At 43.9% G+C, this 18680-nt stretch overlaps 1 protein-coding gene across 1 annotated transcript in view; it reads right to left on the bottom strand.

Annotated features, from left to right (window-relative positions):
- The window catches only part of BAZ1B (bromodomain adjacent to zinc finger domain 1B), a 75468-nt gene that overhangs the window by 47386 nt on the left and 9402 nt on the right, over positions 1 to 18680 (bottom strand). Inside the window, exons 3-6 of the mRNA XM_019546420.1 lie at positions 15874 to 16018; positions 14842 to 15037; positions 5254 to 5375; positions 3472 to 3669 (exon numbers count right to left, since the gene is read on the bottom strand). Coding sequence (XP_019401965.1) covers positions 3472 to 3669; positions 5254 to 5375; positions 14842 to 15037; positions 15874 to 16018 — 661 coding nt within the window. The remainder of the gene's footprint in view (positions 1 to 3471; positions 3670 to 5253; positions 5376 to 14841; positions 15038 to 15873; positions 16019 to 18680) is intronic.

Genomic DNA, 18680 nt, shown 5'->3' with positions numbered 1-18680 from the left:
CTTTTTTCTTCTTTTTTTTAGTGCTCTATACTAGAGTTTTACTGAAGACTGCTCTGCAGAAGGAAATGAGTATAGACTTGCTCCTTGAAAATAAGGATTCTAGGTTGATTCTGTGTTGAAATCTGTTACAGTATCTTGGGATAGACACAAAAAACCGCTTTTATTCTATACTTGGGCGCAACCATCAAGCCACTGAAGAACACTGACCCTAGAGTTACATTGGTTATTTTTTTAAAGAAGTTATTTTTAGTTAATGTTGCGTATAATTAAAAAATTGCCTTACAAAATTATCATGTTTTACGTATTTCTTAACAAGGAGCGAGAAACCCTATAATGGAGAAACTACTGAGAGCTGACTGGGCAATAAGAGCAGTCAAATGTTATTGCAAAACAGATCTTTTTCTGTCAATTTCTAGGCATCATTTCACCAACATTTACACAGCTTGCGAACAGTTATTTTGTAGAAAACTTAATCTCTTTAGCTCCTAAAGTCTTGCCTACGCTTGCCAATTCTCCAGTCTGCCACCCTATTTCCCTTCTTAGCATTTGTTACTTATGTTTCTAAGAAACTGACCATTCTAATGAAAATGTCTCCGTTATTTCAACAGATGGACTTTATTAAGGTCAGGACTCCCCAAATATTTTAAATGAAATTTAAAACCATTTGCAGATTCAGTTTTATTCTGCTTCCTAGTAGACAGTAACTAGAAATGGCAGTGACCAGTATTATAGAAGCCTCCTCCTGCAGGAAACAAAACTTTTAATGCAGTAGATTTTGATGTTTTCTACTAAATGGAGAACATTATAGGCCATCTGTTGGCAAGGTGTATGGTAGCTGCCAAGTATTGCCAAGAGAAGCTAAAAATTGTAAGCCTGCAACTAAAGCAAGCTCTGGATTAGGAATTAGGTAGAAAGTAATCAGAAGGGGGGCACAAGACTGGAAGTAAGGCTACCCAAGACCCGTTTACAGTTCAGCCATTAATATGTTGTGTGACCTTGGATAAATTTCATCACCTTTACCTCAAGTTTACCTTACTCTGTAAAGCACTGCTTCAAACCAGAATTTTATACAAGATCGAAATAGTCTCTCTGCATAGACTAACATGCAAAACCAAAGTATGCGTCTTCTCAAGTCAGTATCATAACTAGAAAAATAACTGAATAACTTATAGATTAATACATTCATAGATGTTAGGGTCAGAAGGGACCTCCGTAAGTCATCGAGTCTGACCCCCTGCCCCAGGCAGGAAACAGCCCCAGGTAGATGCTCGTTCAGTTTCCTCTTGAAGACCCCCAGGGTAGGGGAGAGCACCACCTCCCTTGGGAGCCCATTCCAGATTCTAGCAACCCATACTGTGAAGAAGTTCTTTCTAATGTCTAACCTAAATCTGCTCTCCATCAATTTCTGGCCATTGTTCCTAGTTACTCCAGGGGGTGCCCTAGTAAACAGAGCATCTCCTATTCCCTGCTGCCCTCCCCCAATGAATTTATAGGCAGCCACAAGATCATCTCTCAGCCTTCTCTTGCAAAGGCTGAGGAGATCTATGTCCCTCAGTCTCTCCTCATTATACAGTATACATTAACTCGTTATACAGTAACTTGCATTACTGTATAAAGGTTACAGCATTATTGCTTGTCCTACACAGTAAACTTCAGACGCCTCAAAATAGCTTTGCTAGTTACTTGCATTCCTTGTCCATAAAGCAAAGAAAATGTAGCATTGCTAAGTGTTATGCTAAAGTGCCCTAGCACAAGACATTAGGGAACAAAAGTAAGTCAAGAACAAACACTAGGGCTGCACGACACAGTAGTTTCATTTTGACTTCCATTTCACCGGAACAGCATTTCATTTTGCTGTTTCGAAGCACTGTTCCATTTCGTTTGGTCTAAACTATTTATCTGTTTCAAGGCTGTTTCAACACATTTTGATGTTTCACCCATAGGCTATAATGGGGAATCATGAAAATGCCTATGACTTCGTCACTTCTTGCCTGATTCGGAAGAAAATTGCAGGTACAGTAGCCCTTTGAGTGCAAGGAGACAGGTGCGGGGGTTTTTTTGAAACTGCACCTCAAGCCGTTCAAAGCAAAACTAGTATCACTTGCTGGCAGTGGCAGCCTGTTGTCATCCTGTATGCAGATCTGAGGAAGAGTCCCACTTCCCCTGAGAGGAGTTTGGGGATCCGAGCAGCTGCCGCTGGCCACACCCTGCAGCAGAAGCCTGCTGAAACCCCACTCACAGATCAGGGGCCCATACCCCCCGGAAAGAGCTGGGGAAATGATCAGAGAGCTGGGGAATCAAACCGGGAGCTAGACGTCAACATCACAGCAGTCATTCCCCCTCTTCCCTCTCCTCAGTTTCTGTTTAGCTGCAAGCAAGCCGGCTTCGAAACTCGAAATGTTTCAAGTGCCCTCATTTTGATTTTGCTGTTTTGAGCTCGAAACGAGTCAAAATAGCTTTGAAACGAAAGACTTGTTGAAATGTCACACAGCCCTAACAAACATGGTGCCTAATAAAATTTTATTTTGTTCTCTGCAAGAAGCATTTACCAGTCCCCAATACTTAGAACTGCCATTTAAGTCCCCCATTTAACTGCCATTTAAGTCCCCATTACTTAAACTGCCACTTAAACAGCATTGTTTTAGTCCTAATAGTCCTAATTACAGAAGGATTCTGCATCATGACAAACAAGTCATTTCTAAATGGCAAAAGACTTTAAAACTGAATTCTGGAAGTATAGGAAAGGAAGTGAAGGACAAAAACTTTTGAAAGCTACCACATCATTAGTCAACAAGTACACAGCTTCATTTTAAATTAATTTTACAATGCATCAGAAACCCACTGGATTCTAGACTTTTCACTTCACTCACTAAGACATGTTGGGCACTGACAAACATGGGGAAAAAACAAAACAAAAACAATGCTTTACTGGAAGAGGCAACATGATAGTCCAACCCAGCTACGCAGCATCTGTATTGATTGGGTGCTTCAGTGAGGCTTTCTGGCACTTTTCTCTATAGCTGATTCAATCAGCTAAGTGCCAGAAAGCCCTGCTGAAGTACCTGATCTATACAGACATTTGGCAAGCGGGGTGCAACTAACACGATGCCTCTTTTGGGGATGCATGTGCTTGGCATGAGGGCATACCAAGCTTGAAGTAAAGCGTCATTTTGTTTGATATTTTTTTCCCCCATGTCTGTAAGCAACCATTAAGACGTAAGCATGGCCCACTTAAGCAACGAACTTGAACCAACTTTTTCAAAACTAGAATTTTTAGATGCCCAGGTTGAACTGCCTTAAAAAGGAGCAATTTTCAGAAAGTGTAGGTCAGTTACCCTGGGCAAACTAAGCTCTTTTCAGGCATCTCAAGTGAAGTCTCCAAAAACCCACCAGTTACACAAAAACCTTAGCTAACAATTCTTTCCCACTCCCAGCACCACCCTTCAACCAGAAATTTAGATAAATTCTTACCTTATGTGGATCAAGTAGAAAGTCACTAAATTTACTGGGGAGAGAATATTTCTTCACTAGCTCATCCTCTACCACCCATGGGGCATTCTCGCCTGTGCCAGCCCGCAGTGCATTATGACGGATGAAATACCTCAGGATCTCCTTGTTGGGAGGACGTTCAGTACGGACTAAGCTATCGGCTGGCACACTGCTAATTATCTTTGAAATAGAGAAAAACAAGGATTGATTATTAAATGTTTTCAACTTGTATATTCTCTGCAGGTTTATGCCACGCAGCATAAGAATGCAGCCAGGGTCTGCAACACTTCCGCTTTTCCAGGAAATATCCATTCCTCTTTTCAAAGCCTTCTCCTCCTGTAACCTCAAAATAAAATAAATAAAACTTGCAGGATGGAGATATTTGAGAAAAGTTGGTGGGAGGTTCGGTTAACTAAAACTACCACTAGAATATGTGAAATGTTGCAGCTACCTTGCCAAAATTTAGCACTTCATTTTGGCAACTGTGAAAAGCCCTACCTTGCATCTGTACACCCGCACAATACTGATCTTCTCTTAAAGAAGGGAGAAACCAGAGACCAAAGGAGCAATTCTACAGCTGTTATCACTGAGTGAAGATTGCTGTTGTTTTCCTACTGGATTATGATCACTGACCAGGTAATGGAAAACACAGAATCACAGAACCAGAAGGGACCAGTACGAGCATCAACTCCGGTCCCCTGCCATGAGCAGGAAGTTATTGGGCTCAGATGAGCTCAGCAAGGTGCCTATCCGGCCTCGCCCTGAACACCTCCAAGGAGGGTGACTGCACCACCTCTGCTGGAAGCATATTCCAGATTCTGGTGACCCTTACAGAAAAAAGGTTTTCCTCATATCCACCCTGAATTTACCCTCTATTTGTTTATGCCCATTGGTCCTCACCCTCCCTTGAGGTGCCCTCCTGAATAGTTTCTCTCCTAGTTTTTGATGCTCCCCCGCTGAGGTACCTGTAGGTGACCACCAAGTCACCTCTCAGCCTTCTCTTCCTCAGGCTGAACAGGCCCAGTTCCTGGAGTCACTTCTCATAGGGCCTGCCCTTCATGCCCTTAACCATACAGGTGGCCCTTCTTTGTACCCTCTCAAGCTTATCCATGTCCTTCTTGAAGTGTGGTGCCCAAAATTGGACAGTTCTCAGCTGAGGTCTCACCAATTCTAAAAAGGAGAGGGAGAAGCACCTCCCTGGATCTACTGGCCACCCAGTGGCTGATGCACACCAGAGTTTTATTGGTCCTTTTGGCAGCTTCACCACACTGTTGAGTCATATTCATCTTCATAATTCAACATGCAGAAACCTAAAACTTCCTAGAGTCTCCTATGTTTATTAACAAGTAATAAACCTGATTATAATAGCAGCTACTCTTGGTCAACTTACACAGTTAACATATCACTGGCCATGGCTCATTTATGAAGTGCTAAGTCACAGATCAACCAGTTAACAACCAGCTGGCTCATCAAGGCTAAAACTGGATCTTTTAAGCCTCCATCTTAAACATAATGCTAAACATTGTTAATGGAAACCTCACTGCTGGAGACAGAGTAGATCTACATGGGACAGAGAGATCCAGCTAATAGCGTAAGTAAAATGCTGTGCAAAAAGTGTCTTTACTGCTTCTGAGGTACAAACTATATTATTCAAAGTCAGCTTGGGGATCTCTGCTTGGTCCTGTACTGTACCATTGAGAGATATGCATATGGATTATTTAATCATCCTTTTCTGTTCATATGCAATTCAAGTAGTCACCTCACCTTTTCTTCATTTTTCAGTTTGACATCATACTTGTGTGGCAGGAATTTAGGTGGAACCCATTTCTTCTCTTCCTTCTTCAGAGAAGTAGGAAGCTTCCGAGGGGATCTGCGTGCCCGATCACCTAATTAAGCAAGAATAAGGCAGTTAATAGTGTGATGCTCAAAAACAGAGAGACCAAAGTGTGCTGCTACAGATGATGCTTGGACCTCTAACACTCCTTTGATGTCCCACAACCTTAGTTAGCCTCTGATCAGACTAGAGCACTAGAATACGTCAAACTCCGTTTCGGACACTGTGAAACAAAAGATTGAGAACACCTTCCAGAACAGAAAGCCTTAAAATATGAGGGGGCACCACTTAGAAAAACATATTTAAGCTCATGTCCAGAGTGGTACGCCTTTATGCACAAATTCAAAAAAAAATAAAAAATAGCTATCTACAAGGCAAGTCCTTTACACCTCCTGAGATTCCTGTACCAGTCACTAATAGGGGGAGGAACTGATCATAGGAAGGGGCTCTTGACAGAAGCTCTCAATGTTTCAATATGCCACTGCTTCAGGTCAACTAGTTATGCCTACCCAGGGCAGCAACCTCAAGAGGCGAGTAGATTGACTTTTATTAGTAAATGTTTAAGATTGGGAATCCAAAAAAAGATGACAAAGCCAGTAGGGAAAATACAGATCACCGGAGCGAGGGACTAACAATAGATGGATGGGGGCGAGTTCTACATCACAGTAAAGACAGACTGAGATCAAATGGCACCGAGATAAAAGTTTCTTGATCACAGACTGCTAGCTTTTAACAAGGAACTATCAATACAGCTGATGCATTTGATCAAACCAGTGATATTTGGGGAAATAAAAATAATCTAATTTTAATGGTTTTGCCCCCTCCCATCTAATACAGCAGTTCTTAATCTGGAGTTTCTAAAAAGCGGTTGGCAGAAAGTATTTTCCACGTCAATTCACGTTCTGAAAAAAGCTGTAGTCTGAGTGTTCAAGTGTTTCTAAAAGGATCACTTCTTTTCAAGAGCTGATGTTGAATCCATTAACCAAGTAACCTTACTACAAATGTTAATATAGTCAAAGAAACAATGACAACTCCACCTAGAGTAAACAGAGGCTTATTTCTTGGCTAGAGAACAATTAGAAGCATATGCTCCTCCTTAAAATACCTACTCAATAAAACCTGACTGTAGAAAATAAATCTCTAGATTTTAATCTTTACATTCATGCCACGACTCAAACAAGAACAGTAATATCAGTATTCCTGAATTGAATAATTATTTGCTTAAATGCATAAGATAGTAAAAAGTTTAAGAGTCTTATAACCAAATGATAAAAGTGTAAACTGCCATGATGTAACTGTTACATCTTCAAATTCTGGTAGAGATAAAAGTGCTAAATCTTTGCCATTTTTACATTGGCTCATTCAGAGTTAAAGCTACAGCAATTCAGATAACCCAGGGGCATGTAGAAGTAACAATTATATCATACAACTAAAGCACCCTCTGGACCTGAAGCTCCCCCTCCCCTTTTAAATAGGCTAAAAGTTATGTCTGTCTGCTTTTCACAGCTATCAACAAGTTATGAAATATTACACCTCGAACAGAAACAGTACAGTACTATTACTTAAAAAGAAAAACAGTGACACAAGCAAGTCTAAGTACTGACCAACAGCTCTAAATACCTTAGCTACTGAAGGGCATTGTCTATCCATCAATACCAATCAACGACTTATCCATGCAGCACTAGCATTTAACAACACTGAAATGAATATAAAGGGGGGAATGTATGAATAAATAAATAAATTATTAATAAATAAATAAAGATTGCATTACTATCTACCCAGAAGGCAACTGAGATCTGATAAACAAAAGTCTGGAGGAAAAAAGTACCCATGCTTAGGTTTCTTCACCAGACAGACTCAACTGAAAATCATGCTTTATAGTTCCTTACGTTTAAAAGAAAAAAGGTATGCTATCTACAACATAACCACACAGCAAGAGAATCAGTCTCCAACAACCAGTTCTCCAAAGCATTATTTAATCTCTACAGATTAAAACACCAGCCTTTAAACTCTGGCAAAACCAGGCCAGCAGTAAGGATTAGATTACAAAGCACAAGTATAATGGGCTCCCTACACACTTGATAAGTAAGCAGCCTCATTCTGCATTAGCTTTAAGTTTCCAAATAAGCTAGAAGGGACTGACCCCAGAACTGCACATTATAGAATTTCTTGCCTTGAGTTGAAAGGCACGAAAAACCTGAGCAGAGACAACAAGGCACCTGAGGAGAGATGGATCTTCGCAAAGCACGCAGATGGAAAAGGTTCACGACACGCAACTCAGGTTTTGCCTTTTGTTCACTTTTGTTTTGCAAATATCTGCAAGCAGTTCAGCAAGCACTGAAAGTGATATTTTGGTTCTGATTCTAGTCACTGAGGCAGCATTACCAGATTATGTCATCACTGAATAAATACAATGGAAGTTGTGAGCCAAACACTGCAAGTCTGAAAAAGCTGCATTAGAAAAAAATTTGAATGCCTGAACGTTAAGACTTGTTAACAGAATAGATATCAACAGTGTATATAACAGGTTCATATTTAAGAATGAGATAGAACCAGTGATTCAGAAGACCTGGGGGTCTACTCCTGGCTCTGCCACTGGTCTGCACATGGCTTTCAGCTTATCACTTCTGTGATTCCAGTTTCTTAGAAGGAAAACCAAGAAACTAGGGGTGCACCAAGATTTTTTTGGCTGATACCGACAGCCAATTATTAACCAGCCATATCAGCAGATACTGATCGGATAACCGACATGCAGCCCCGCAGCTTAGAGAGCAGTTCCCTGCTTGCAAGTCTGAGACGGAGGAAAGGGGTGGGGATGGAGCAGATCAAGGCCCCAACAGTGAAGGAAGGAGTGGGGCAGGAGCAGGGGCTGCCCAATCAGGGCGGTGAACATGACCCCACTGGGAGTGGGGCAGAGCCATGGGCAGCTCATTCAGGGGGTGCAGAGGGTTCAGGGGGTGGGCCAGCTCCCCACTGCAGCTCCCCACACACAAAGCCAGGGGGCATATGCCCAGGGGAGGCATGGGGGGCATGTGCCCCCCGGCTTTGTGGGTGGGGAGAGGGCAGTCTGTCTTCGGTGGGCTTGGAGCCAGGAGTTGTGCAGGCCTCTTCCCAGCAGGGAGGGCTGGGCTGGGACTGTGCTCCAGGTGGGTGGCAGTGACTCTGAGAGGGTCGGCTACAGAGTGGGCTATGGCCACCCCAACATTCACTGTTTTCACCCCTCCCAGGCTCACATTCTTTGCCCTGGCTGGAGAGCATCTGACCCTGCCTCTGCCCCACTCCCTCCCTCATCACGCGGGCTTCTAGCTGCACCCCCCTACCCCTTCTAACCCCCACCCCCATTTCCCTGCCTGACTTACTGGCTGGACATTGCTGAGCTGCATTACTAACATCTGTATGGACAGCAGGGCACAGATAAAAATGCACAAGCATGCTTAATATTCAGTACATAATTGTGTACACTTCCCATTTTTATTAAGGGACTATTCTGTATGGAATTAAGTACTCGCATAACACTCTGATTTGAACACTTTGAAATGTTAAACTGGATTTTCTTCTTTGGGAAGGGGGCATCTGCAGTTGACGAACAGATTCAATTAAACCAATCACTGCAAATATATCAGAACCAACATTAGGGGAATGTAGCAGGGCACTAAGGTGCCTGCTACTGACAACAGTAATATGGGCTCAGCTGCCACTCCCCAGAGCAGCACAGGTGTGGGCTGCTAAGACAACCAGTTGAGTCAGCTGACCAGAAGGAGGCAGGGCCTGGCCTATATAAACAGCCAGGCTGAGACCAGAGCCAGTTCCTTTCTGGCAGCCGAGGAAGTGGGAGCTCTGCCGGAGTAAGCGGAGCAGGGAAGCTGGATGGCCTGAGCAGTTGCGGGGTGATGATACTGGGTGGAGGAAACCCTAGTAGGGATATGAATGAAGGTTAGCCAGTTTGGCTTGGAATTTATGTTGTAGCCCAGGAGTGGGAGTTTGCCGTTTTGTTTGTTGTTACACCGAAGGACCGGGTGAGGCTGTAGGGGTTGGAGGCGGCCTCATAGGAGCTCCCCAGTAGTGTGGGGGTTCCTGGTGCCAGAGAAGGCTCTGCATTTTGGGGTGTCCCGACCCTGGCCCCAGTGTGGGCAGTATTGGGAGGAGCCCAGTATGGGTGCAGGCAAGAAGCCCCAGTGAGGCGCAAGACCCAGAAAGGGGGTCTGGAGGCCAGGCACGGCTACAGCCACCTGAGCCTCGATTGTGAAGAGCCCAGTGGGCATGAGACCCGGGAAAGGGGTCTGGGGGCCAGGCACAGCTACGGCCACCTGAGCCTTGATTGCGAGGGATCACGAGGCAAGACCCCGTGCGGGCTGCGAGAGCCGTGGGGACACGGGCCCCAGTGTGGGCACGGGCAACTGTGGGACTCACATGCAGCCTCAGAGGTTGGAGTGCACCAGGCAACTAGACAGAGCCAAGATGCATCCAGGCACCATGCCAAGGAGGGTTAGAAAGGCAGCCTCTCTTTACATATTACCATCAAAGACGTGGCGGGCGACATAGCGAGGGTGCATTAAACCCGATTTGGCATGGTAGGTAGGGGCGCTAGGGGATTTCACAGCACCCCTAGGTCGCATGCTGCCACAGGGAACAATAAAAATCTTTGTAGTCTTGACTCCTGACAATCATGATGCTATCCCTCTTATAAATGGAATTGCATGTTTCTTAACCAGTGCCTTCAAAAATTAACATATTTAGTTTTGTGCTCTGCAATATTTTGTTCAATGAAATTCTGACAAACACTAAAATGTTATTCTGAATTGTATCAATGTATTATTTTAAAATAGAATGAAAGTGATGTTCCATACTGGCAAGAAAATTAATTACTCCTCAGTGAGAACATCTCCTTTCCCAGTAGGCATTAGCCTTATTCCAAGCATTACTAATGCAGCAGTTTATTGCTTCACAGATTCAGAATCGGAGTATTTCCCTATATATTAACACTGTCACAGACAATAAAGGTCTATTACAACTGTTACCACAACATTTACATGGTGAACAATTCAAAGCAAGAGTTTCCCATTAATACAACCGCTCAGGATTTGCACAGAAATTCTGTAGCAGATTAAGTGTTGAACTAAAAGTTGGAAGCCAATTCCAGTCCTGGTTTTGCAAGTAACTTACTTTGTCACTCAAGATGAGCCATTTCACTTTATTCCTCAGTTTACTCATCTGTGGACCCCTCTACACATTTACAGGTATTGCACAATTAACTTGTTAATTGTGCAATTAACTTAAGACCAGCTACACATGCAAAGTAGCTAGCATGCCAGAAAAAGCTCCAACCAGCTATAAAGTTAGACCTTGAAAACGTATATTAAGTTTATATCTGGTTGCTATCAAGCTTTAACTTATGCTTGTAGCCGCCTGCCAGCTGACAAGGCTCCCAACCTCAGAGGTGTACCATGCCCAACCAGGGCTGGGAGTTTCGCAACTATGGAGTCCCAGCAGCTGCAGACTCTGGTTCCCTTCAGCACAAGGACCAAGTCCTACAGCTGTGGATGCTGGGTGCCAGAAGCCAGCTGGGTCCTGGCAGCCAGCATGTAGCTGCCCTGGGGGTATGTGAAAACCCTGGACCTGGGGGACCAGGGCTGCTTTGATCTCACGGGTGACTGGGGCACCCTTGCAGTTGGAAGCCCCTCAACTGCTTCTTGCTGGTGCAAGAGGAGCCCAAGATTGGGTTCCCCCTGCACCAGCAATAAGATATGATGGAATCTCATGCGTAATCCCACAATCACACATCCTGTCATACACATATGGCATGGTAGGAGGCAAGACTGTGTGGATTGTACATTAGATCCCATCTCACCTTTACCTAGCTATCTAGAAAGAGCACGTGAAATGGATATGATACTTACGTTATACACACCTTCAAGTACTACAAGAGTTAGTTTACGTTTCTAAAGTGCATGTTAAATACAAGTGCTTTTATGATACGCTTTGCTATTTAGCCTGATTTGAGCTTGCTAAGGTTTCATTCAAGAAATTTTGTAATAGCCCCTCTTAAGAATTATTATAAAATAGTCCCTTTACAAAGCTAAATTTTTTTGCGTAGAATAACAACAAATAGGAAATTCCTGTGGCCTAGACTACCAACACATTTTTGCCAGAAGTACTCCATTTCTGATGGGAAAACCTAAGGTATGCCTAGACTCAAAGCCCATCTGTGGCAACAAAATACTCCATTTTGTTAGGGTGACAGTATTTAGATCTTGGGGAGCATTGGATTTACAGCTGAATAAAAGGCTTTAGCCCAGGGGTGGGCAAAATACAGCCAACAGGCTGCATCTGGCCTGCAACGTTATTCTAATCAGCACAAGGCCCCTAAAAAAATTTAGAAAATTAATATTTATCTGCCCTTGGTACCTGCCAAAAATTATAGGAACCAGTGGCAGTAGAAACCAGGGGAAGCCTGGTGGGCTCCCACAACAGCAGGGCCTGCCCAGCCCCAATCCCTGGGACCACGTGGCTGCCCCGTGCCAGAACCTCAGGGGGGAGGACAGAGGAACCCAGGCAGGGAAGGAGCCTGGGGAAAATGTGGTCTGGGGAAAAGCTGAGCATGGGGAAGAGGCAGCCCCCTGCCCGCCCTGTGGCCAGCACCCCGTGCTGCAGCCGCTTGCAGCCCACCTGGGGCTGCCTATGCCTGCTCAGGACAGTCCCGCGTGGGGTGCAAGTAGCTACAGCAGGAAGCGCCAGCCACGCGGCAGAAGAGGAGGGGCTACTTTTCCCCGGGGTCCTTCCCTGTTCTTTCCCGGTGCAGAGGAAAGCAGCCCTTTCCCCCACCCCGTGGTCGGTGCTCCCTTTTGTGTGTGTGTGTGTGTGTGTGTGTGTGTGTGTGTGTGGGGGGGGGAGGGGAGGGGGGCACCAGGCAGGCAAGGAGTCATTTTCCCACCCCTGCACTCAGCACCAGCTTGTAACCTGGCCCCGCGCCGGCTCCAGGCTCGCCTGTCAGGGCTGTGCACAGTGATAGCAGCTGCAGCCCCCCCCACCTGCTGCACCGGGCAGTGTTTGCCACTGCCGCCTATGAGCTGCCCAGTGCACAAGCTTCAGGTGAACAGCAGAGGCAAACACTGCCCACCACAGCAAGCAGGGGGTCCGCAGCTGCCGCCGCCATGCGCAGCCCTGATGGGCAAGGCTGGAGCTGGCAGGCCCATGCTGGCAGCAGGGCTGGGTTACAAGCTGGTGCCAAGTGTGGGGAAAAGCAGCCCCTCACCCGCCCCGTGGCCAGTGCAGCTGCTCATAGCCCATGTGGAGCTGCCTGTGCCTGCCTGCTCACGACAGCCCTGCATGAGCTGCAAGTGGCTGCAGCAGGGAGCACTGGCCACAAGGCGGACGAGGAGCCGCTTTTCCCACCCCTGCACTCAGCACCAGCTTCTTCCCTACTGGTGAGCAGGGGGTTGGGGCTGTGCTAAGCCCCCTCCCCCCCCCCCGGTACCATGGGGCTAGGGGGTGCTGGGAGTGAGCAGGTGTGGAAGCCAGTGGGAACACTGAGTCCCAGCCAGCAGGGACTCTATGGAGCTGCACCAGCTCCCCCCTCTACCTGCTGGTGCAGCCCAGCTTGGATCCACAGACCCCTGCCAGCTTGTGCCCTGCTTCAGGCCCCACCGGCGCTGGCCCTGTGACATTGATCTCAAGACATTGGGACACTGGTCCCAAAAAGGTGACCGGGGGCAGGGCACCTGTCAAGGGGCGGGGCTACCCATGCGGCCCTCCACAGCCTGCCAAAACTGGGTAAGCAGCCCACTGCTGTGGTGGGCAACGTTTGCCTCTGCTGTTCACCCGAAATAATTGCCCACCCCTGCTTTAGCCTGTGGCCAGCCAGCAATGCTGCTAACCACAAGGCAGAATGATATATTAAAAGTAACATTGCAAGATGCTTAGGCAAGCATTTTTCTAACAAGGTTGCAGTGTTGTAAGATATATAGCTCATTGTGTAAGGAGAACAGGATGCAGCCCACCAGCTATTGTTGGAGATAAGCAGAAGACAGACCTTGGAGATGAAGGAGCCAGCAAGAAACGGCAAGTGATGAGAGAAAGCAGAGGTTAAAGTCTTAGGCACATGCTCATAGCAAAAAGACATCTAAATGAGTGAAATGCATAGGTAATTCCATGCTAATGAAACAAACAGTAAACAGAGGCGGGAATATGGGTGGAACAAAGGAGGGACAAAAGGTGGAGTAAATGTTAATAAGCATGAACCAAGGTGTATAAATGTGGAAAGAACTACTGTTAGTGGCTGCTACCCGGTTTCTTTGGGAGCTTGCCTGAAGCCATCTCCATTCTGAATAAAGCTGTTGCTAGTAATGTGTGCTTGTGTTTGCTCTCCGAACAACTGAATCGTCTCCCTAGTTGTGTTATACCCTGACTCAGTGCGGCGCCCAGCTTTTCACTACCAGAGTTATTCCCCCTATTAAGCAGAAAAAAGCTTGAACACTCATAATGTCATAACCTGTGTCAAAGAGGAAATTTGTTCTCTTTAATTTTGAAACATGTATAATATGAACAGGTCACACAGGTGTTCTCTCATTTTCTGACCAGATCTTAGTTTGAAGGAAACAACTAGTTCTGAACATCTATAAGAAAGGTGAGAAACTGTCAGATACTGAATATACACTGGAAAGCTGTACAGTTCAGAGACAGGCTTGGTTGGTTTTCCAGAGGGGCCACAAAGAGAAGAAAAAGAGAGTCACAACAGAAATTAACAATTCAACATAACCTTTACTTTTGTGTGTTGCTGCTATCCATGGTTCTTCTGTATTTCTTATACCATTAGGTCTTCTACATTCAACATGCGTTTGAGACTAAAAAACTTAAATTCCAGGAGATTTGACTCCAGGCTCTGAGTCTGTGCCTACTTCTAATCTATCAACCTATATAATACCTTATTACAATTGTTTCTTAAAAGTTGTCTCTGGACTCACCAGGTATTTCCAACCTTGCAGAAGGGCATGGTATTTCCTCCTTCAGCCCATTTCAATTGTTCATGTTGACAATGCTCCATTTCACTATAAGTTACTATGCACAAAATGACATGGGTCCTAATCACAGCTCAGGTACAGTTTCTTTAATAAGACTTCTGATGAAAGAGCCACATGACTATATCACAGAGGCAAATCTAAACAGGTGCTAATTTCTAGAACTTGAGGTACTTCAGGCACACAATTTTTTTTCTAGACAATGATTTTTATTGGCTGGGGAAGTACTGTAAAATTCCCTGATTGCAGGCATATACCATATGACCTTAAGAAAACCAAGAGACCATGGTACATTTGCTGCTTTGTAATAAGTTACATGTAGCTAGAAACTAATAGTGCTCTTTAAATTCAGTACTAAAGACTGAAATAGTTGTCTGACAATTAAACAATGCCCTCTAAAGACCATATTTAGTACTTCATAACCCAGACCTGAGAAGAAGGAACAGGAATGCATTTCCCATTCACCCACACCACACTCTATTAAATGAGCTATTTGTTACTTACTCATACTCTCCCTCCTGTTGTCATCCTCCTTCAGGATTGACTCCTTCTGGTTGTCCTGGGAAATCTGGCTGGAATTCTCTTTGTCACTGGATGGAGAGTCACAGACACCATCAGACTTTTTCTCAGAAGCCTCCTCATCCAGCTTCTCTAATGGATGTATTTTTACAACTTTCACTGGAAGCATCTTCTTCCCAACCTGAGCAGAAAAACACATCAAGACTGGGCAAGAAATTTGAGCTCATGAGCATTAACACTTGGAGGGGAGGGAAAACAGTATATCTATCCTCCCTCAACATCCCTGCCCCCATCCTGGCTTAACAGCATATTTTTAAATCACGTTCTCTGAGAATAGTTTCCCCTGCTAAAGGATGAGGATCTCTCTCTACTTTGGCATATTATAAAAGGAAGAATCTCATAGATTCCTCTGGTTTTCATTAATGCAGATTATTTAGCATTCCAGAGGCACATGATGCCATTCAAAACACCCAAGATCAGAAAAGGGGAACTAAACCTAATTCAAAATCTCATGCCCCTGGATTGGGCATCTCTCTCCCCTCCTATTTAACAAGTTCAACTTTTTCTTCTTGCTCCTGCCCTATGGAAGGTTTCCTTTGTAAAAACTATTTGAGCTTCTGCCACTGCCCAAGGACTGTCCAAATAGTGAACTGTAAACTGCTGCAAGCTACCACTTTTGATCTAGAATTCCTACTAGGAACATACTATGTGGTGGGACACAGTAGCAGTTAGATGTGACCCACTTCTATGATTCTTTTGTCCAAATCACTCCTATCTGTTGACACTACCACAAGTCTGCCGTGTGCCCCTATTTAAAGGGCAGGTTTCCAGATTATTGCTTGAGGAGTGGGTTCTATCAAAGGAATTTCACAAAGAGGTAATGTTCTTACCATCCAATACCACATGTAGATAACCATCATAAGGTGGAGGGGGAACATCACCTATGATCTCCTTTCACTCCTGAGGAGTTAGGGCATTGAGCAAAAGCACAGCAATTATTTGAACCCAGGTCCTCACCTCAAAGTCGCACTCTTCACCCACTGCATACTTGGTCATGATCTCCAACCAGGCTGCATCTACCAGCTTTTCCAAAGAGATTGTGTTATGGTGCACCATTTCCAGTACCAATTTTTCATACCAGATGGGGAATTCTTCCTTCAGGCTGAACAAGGACGTGAAAAAAGTTTATATTACCCAGCTAACAAAACAGGAAATGCAATACAATCTCCCGTTTCATGATTCTGAGAACACTGATGGTTAAACTAATGCTTTAATCTGACACCACAGTACAATACATAATGAAAAAGGTCTGTAAGATTTTATCACTGACATACTCACAGGGTCAACATCACAAACTTGTCTATCTAGTCAACAGGGTCATACAATTAATTCCTATCTTACTGACTATTCTCATCTTCCCATTAAGGGTAAACTATTAAAGAAAATATTTTGAGTTACTGACCAGGAAACATTTTAATTATTATTCCTACCAATTAAATAAGGCTGTTTTAGTCTTAAACATTTGGGCTGGCTTCTGCACTGCTGTAGCATTTATTAAAGTTACTCTCTCCAAAACAGGCATATAAATTTAGAACAAGAAACATCAACGTATCATTACCATGGCACTTTTCTTAAAAACAAGTTTTCCCTTCAGTAATATTACAGCCATAATTAAAATTTAACATTTTGTTTCCCCCCCACCATGTTAAATCTGTACTCTGACAAAATTCCAGTTTTAAATTTTTGATAATTCAGTTAGTAGGGTAGCTTAACTAAATATTAAAGTACATTAAAAATAACTGGACAGAGCTAAGTATTGCATGTTCCATCCCTTGACACAGCCAATACTGCCGAAAGATCCTTAATTAGTGGAGCAAAAAGCTTAATGGTCAAATACAAAGAACGGGTGCAGCAGATTTGTCTATCCTCTTTTCTTAGAAGGAAACGAGGTCAATAAGTTAGTTGGTACAAATATTCAGGTGTTACATACAATTCCTTTTGCTAATGGACCAAAATCAAGTTTGGCTGATTGTTTTATTAAGGGAAGGAAAGTATACTCTACCAAGAAAATTTTGATATTTTCAAATTAAAACAATTCTTGTGGACTGAATCCTCACTTACATTGTTACTCATTTCTGCTGTTACTATCTCTTGTATTCCTTCATGGGACAAACACCGTCTGATGCAACTATACACATTCAGTTGATGTTTCAAATCTTAGAGCTGTGATTACACAAAGATATCACAGCCCTAAAACAACAAGATTTGTTTTAAATGTCAAAATCACATGGCAACAGATATTCAGTACAAGGGAAAAAAACTAGCAAACCTGAATTGTTGCAATGCTCTCTCTTGTATAACTGAAAACTTTCAGAGGCACAGGAAGTTATTTTATCACTACCTCAAAGAAAGTGAAACAAAGCAAGTATCCTCTGACTCAGCTATTTCAAGATTACTCAAGTTATATGTCCAGAAAGATGTTTCCCTATTAGTGAAAAACATTAACTGGAAAAGCTCAGAGACAGTAGTACTTCCCTCTAAGTCTCTGAGGTGCCACCCTGCCCTAGCTTCTGCAGGACTTCAGTACTCTAAGACTCTGGGCTCAATTGGGTAGAAGTGTTAAGAAGGATACAGTGAAGCATGATATGGAAAAATAGTTACAGACAATTCCTCCTTCAGCCTAGGCCAATCATAAGGCTGAATTCCATATGCAGTAAACAGAAGTTCTCATAAGACAAATCCAATCTGCCAACACCACTACCACAAGTGGAATAGGACATTTTTAGAAAAAGAAAGTCACCACTTCATAAATAAAGAAACTTGTGCCCTTTGGCAGGTGGCTAGCTCCCAGTTTCTACTGGGTAGAACAAGGAAGAAATAAGATACTCAAATCAGTTTAGTCACTGACTTGCACCTAACAAAAAGGTTTCTTCACAATGTCAACTTTATGCTGGATTCAAATCAGAACTCCAGTCACTGCTCTGAGTGCCTAACAACAACAAGGGGGATCTTCAGCCTTTTGGAAAACAGACCAGTGATTCTCAACCAGGGTGCCAGGGCAACTTGGGGGGGCCTTGGGCTGTGAAGAGATGAGCCATGTGTGAGAATAGACAGATATGTGCAGGCTCACATTCATCCCTGCCTGGCAGTTCGCCTTCCCCTAATGCCTCCCTGCAAGGAGGCAAGCACTGTAATAAATAAGTTCATTTTTTAAATTGGGTGCCTCAATTCACTAAAGTTATAAAGGAGTGCCTTGCACCTGTTACAGGGTGGCCTGTAGATAATTAGGGATGCCTTCAGTCTAAAAAAGGGTGAGAACCACTGACATAAACAGAGCCTGAAAGAACTTTTTTTGCAGTTTTTTTTTTCCATATTTGTTTGAAGTGGAACAGATCACAAGTACCTTATTCCAAAATATTATTTTACTGAATGCACCAACATCTGGTTGAGGCCTATACAGATCATGGTGGTGGGGAAGGAGGGGAGACTTACTGCTGCTGCAGAATTAACTAATATGCCCATCACCTCTGTTGAACCTGCCAAAAGCCACTTCTGTTTTGCATTTGTTTTAGACATTATTCTTTGCCACCCTGGAGTGGTAATCTGGAGTACAAGATTTGGCATCTCACAAACTGCATTAAGGTAACATGAAAAGGCACACTTCTAGAAACACCAATGAAGACTGAGCTACATCAGTGAGAGCATTGCATTGCACAGAGAATATACAAATCCTATCAATGGGGTCCTCAAGAACTAGTCACAACTATTACAACAAGTTCCTTGCTGGACAGCTCGCAGCCATGCACCCTTCCAGACTAAGCCCA

The sequence above is a fragment of the Crocodylus porosus genome, unplaced genomic scaffold (genome assembly GCF_001723895.1).
Source record: "Crocodylus porosus isolate Cpor-Errol unplaced genomic scaffold, CroPor_comp1, whole genome shotgun sequence".
Classification (NCBI taxonomy): Eukaryota; Metazoa; Chordata; order Crocodylia; family Crocodylidae; genus Crocodylus; species Crocodylus porosus.
This window is presented reverse-complemented; position numbering and strand designations above follow the sequence as displayed.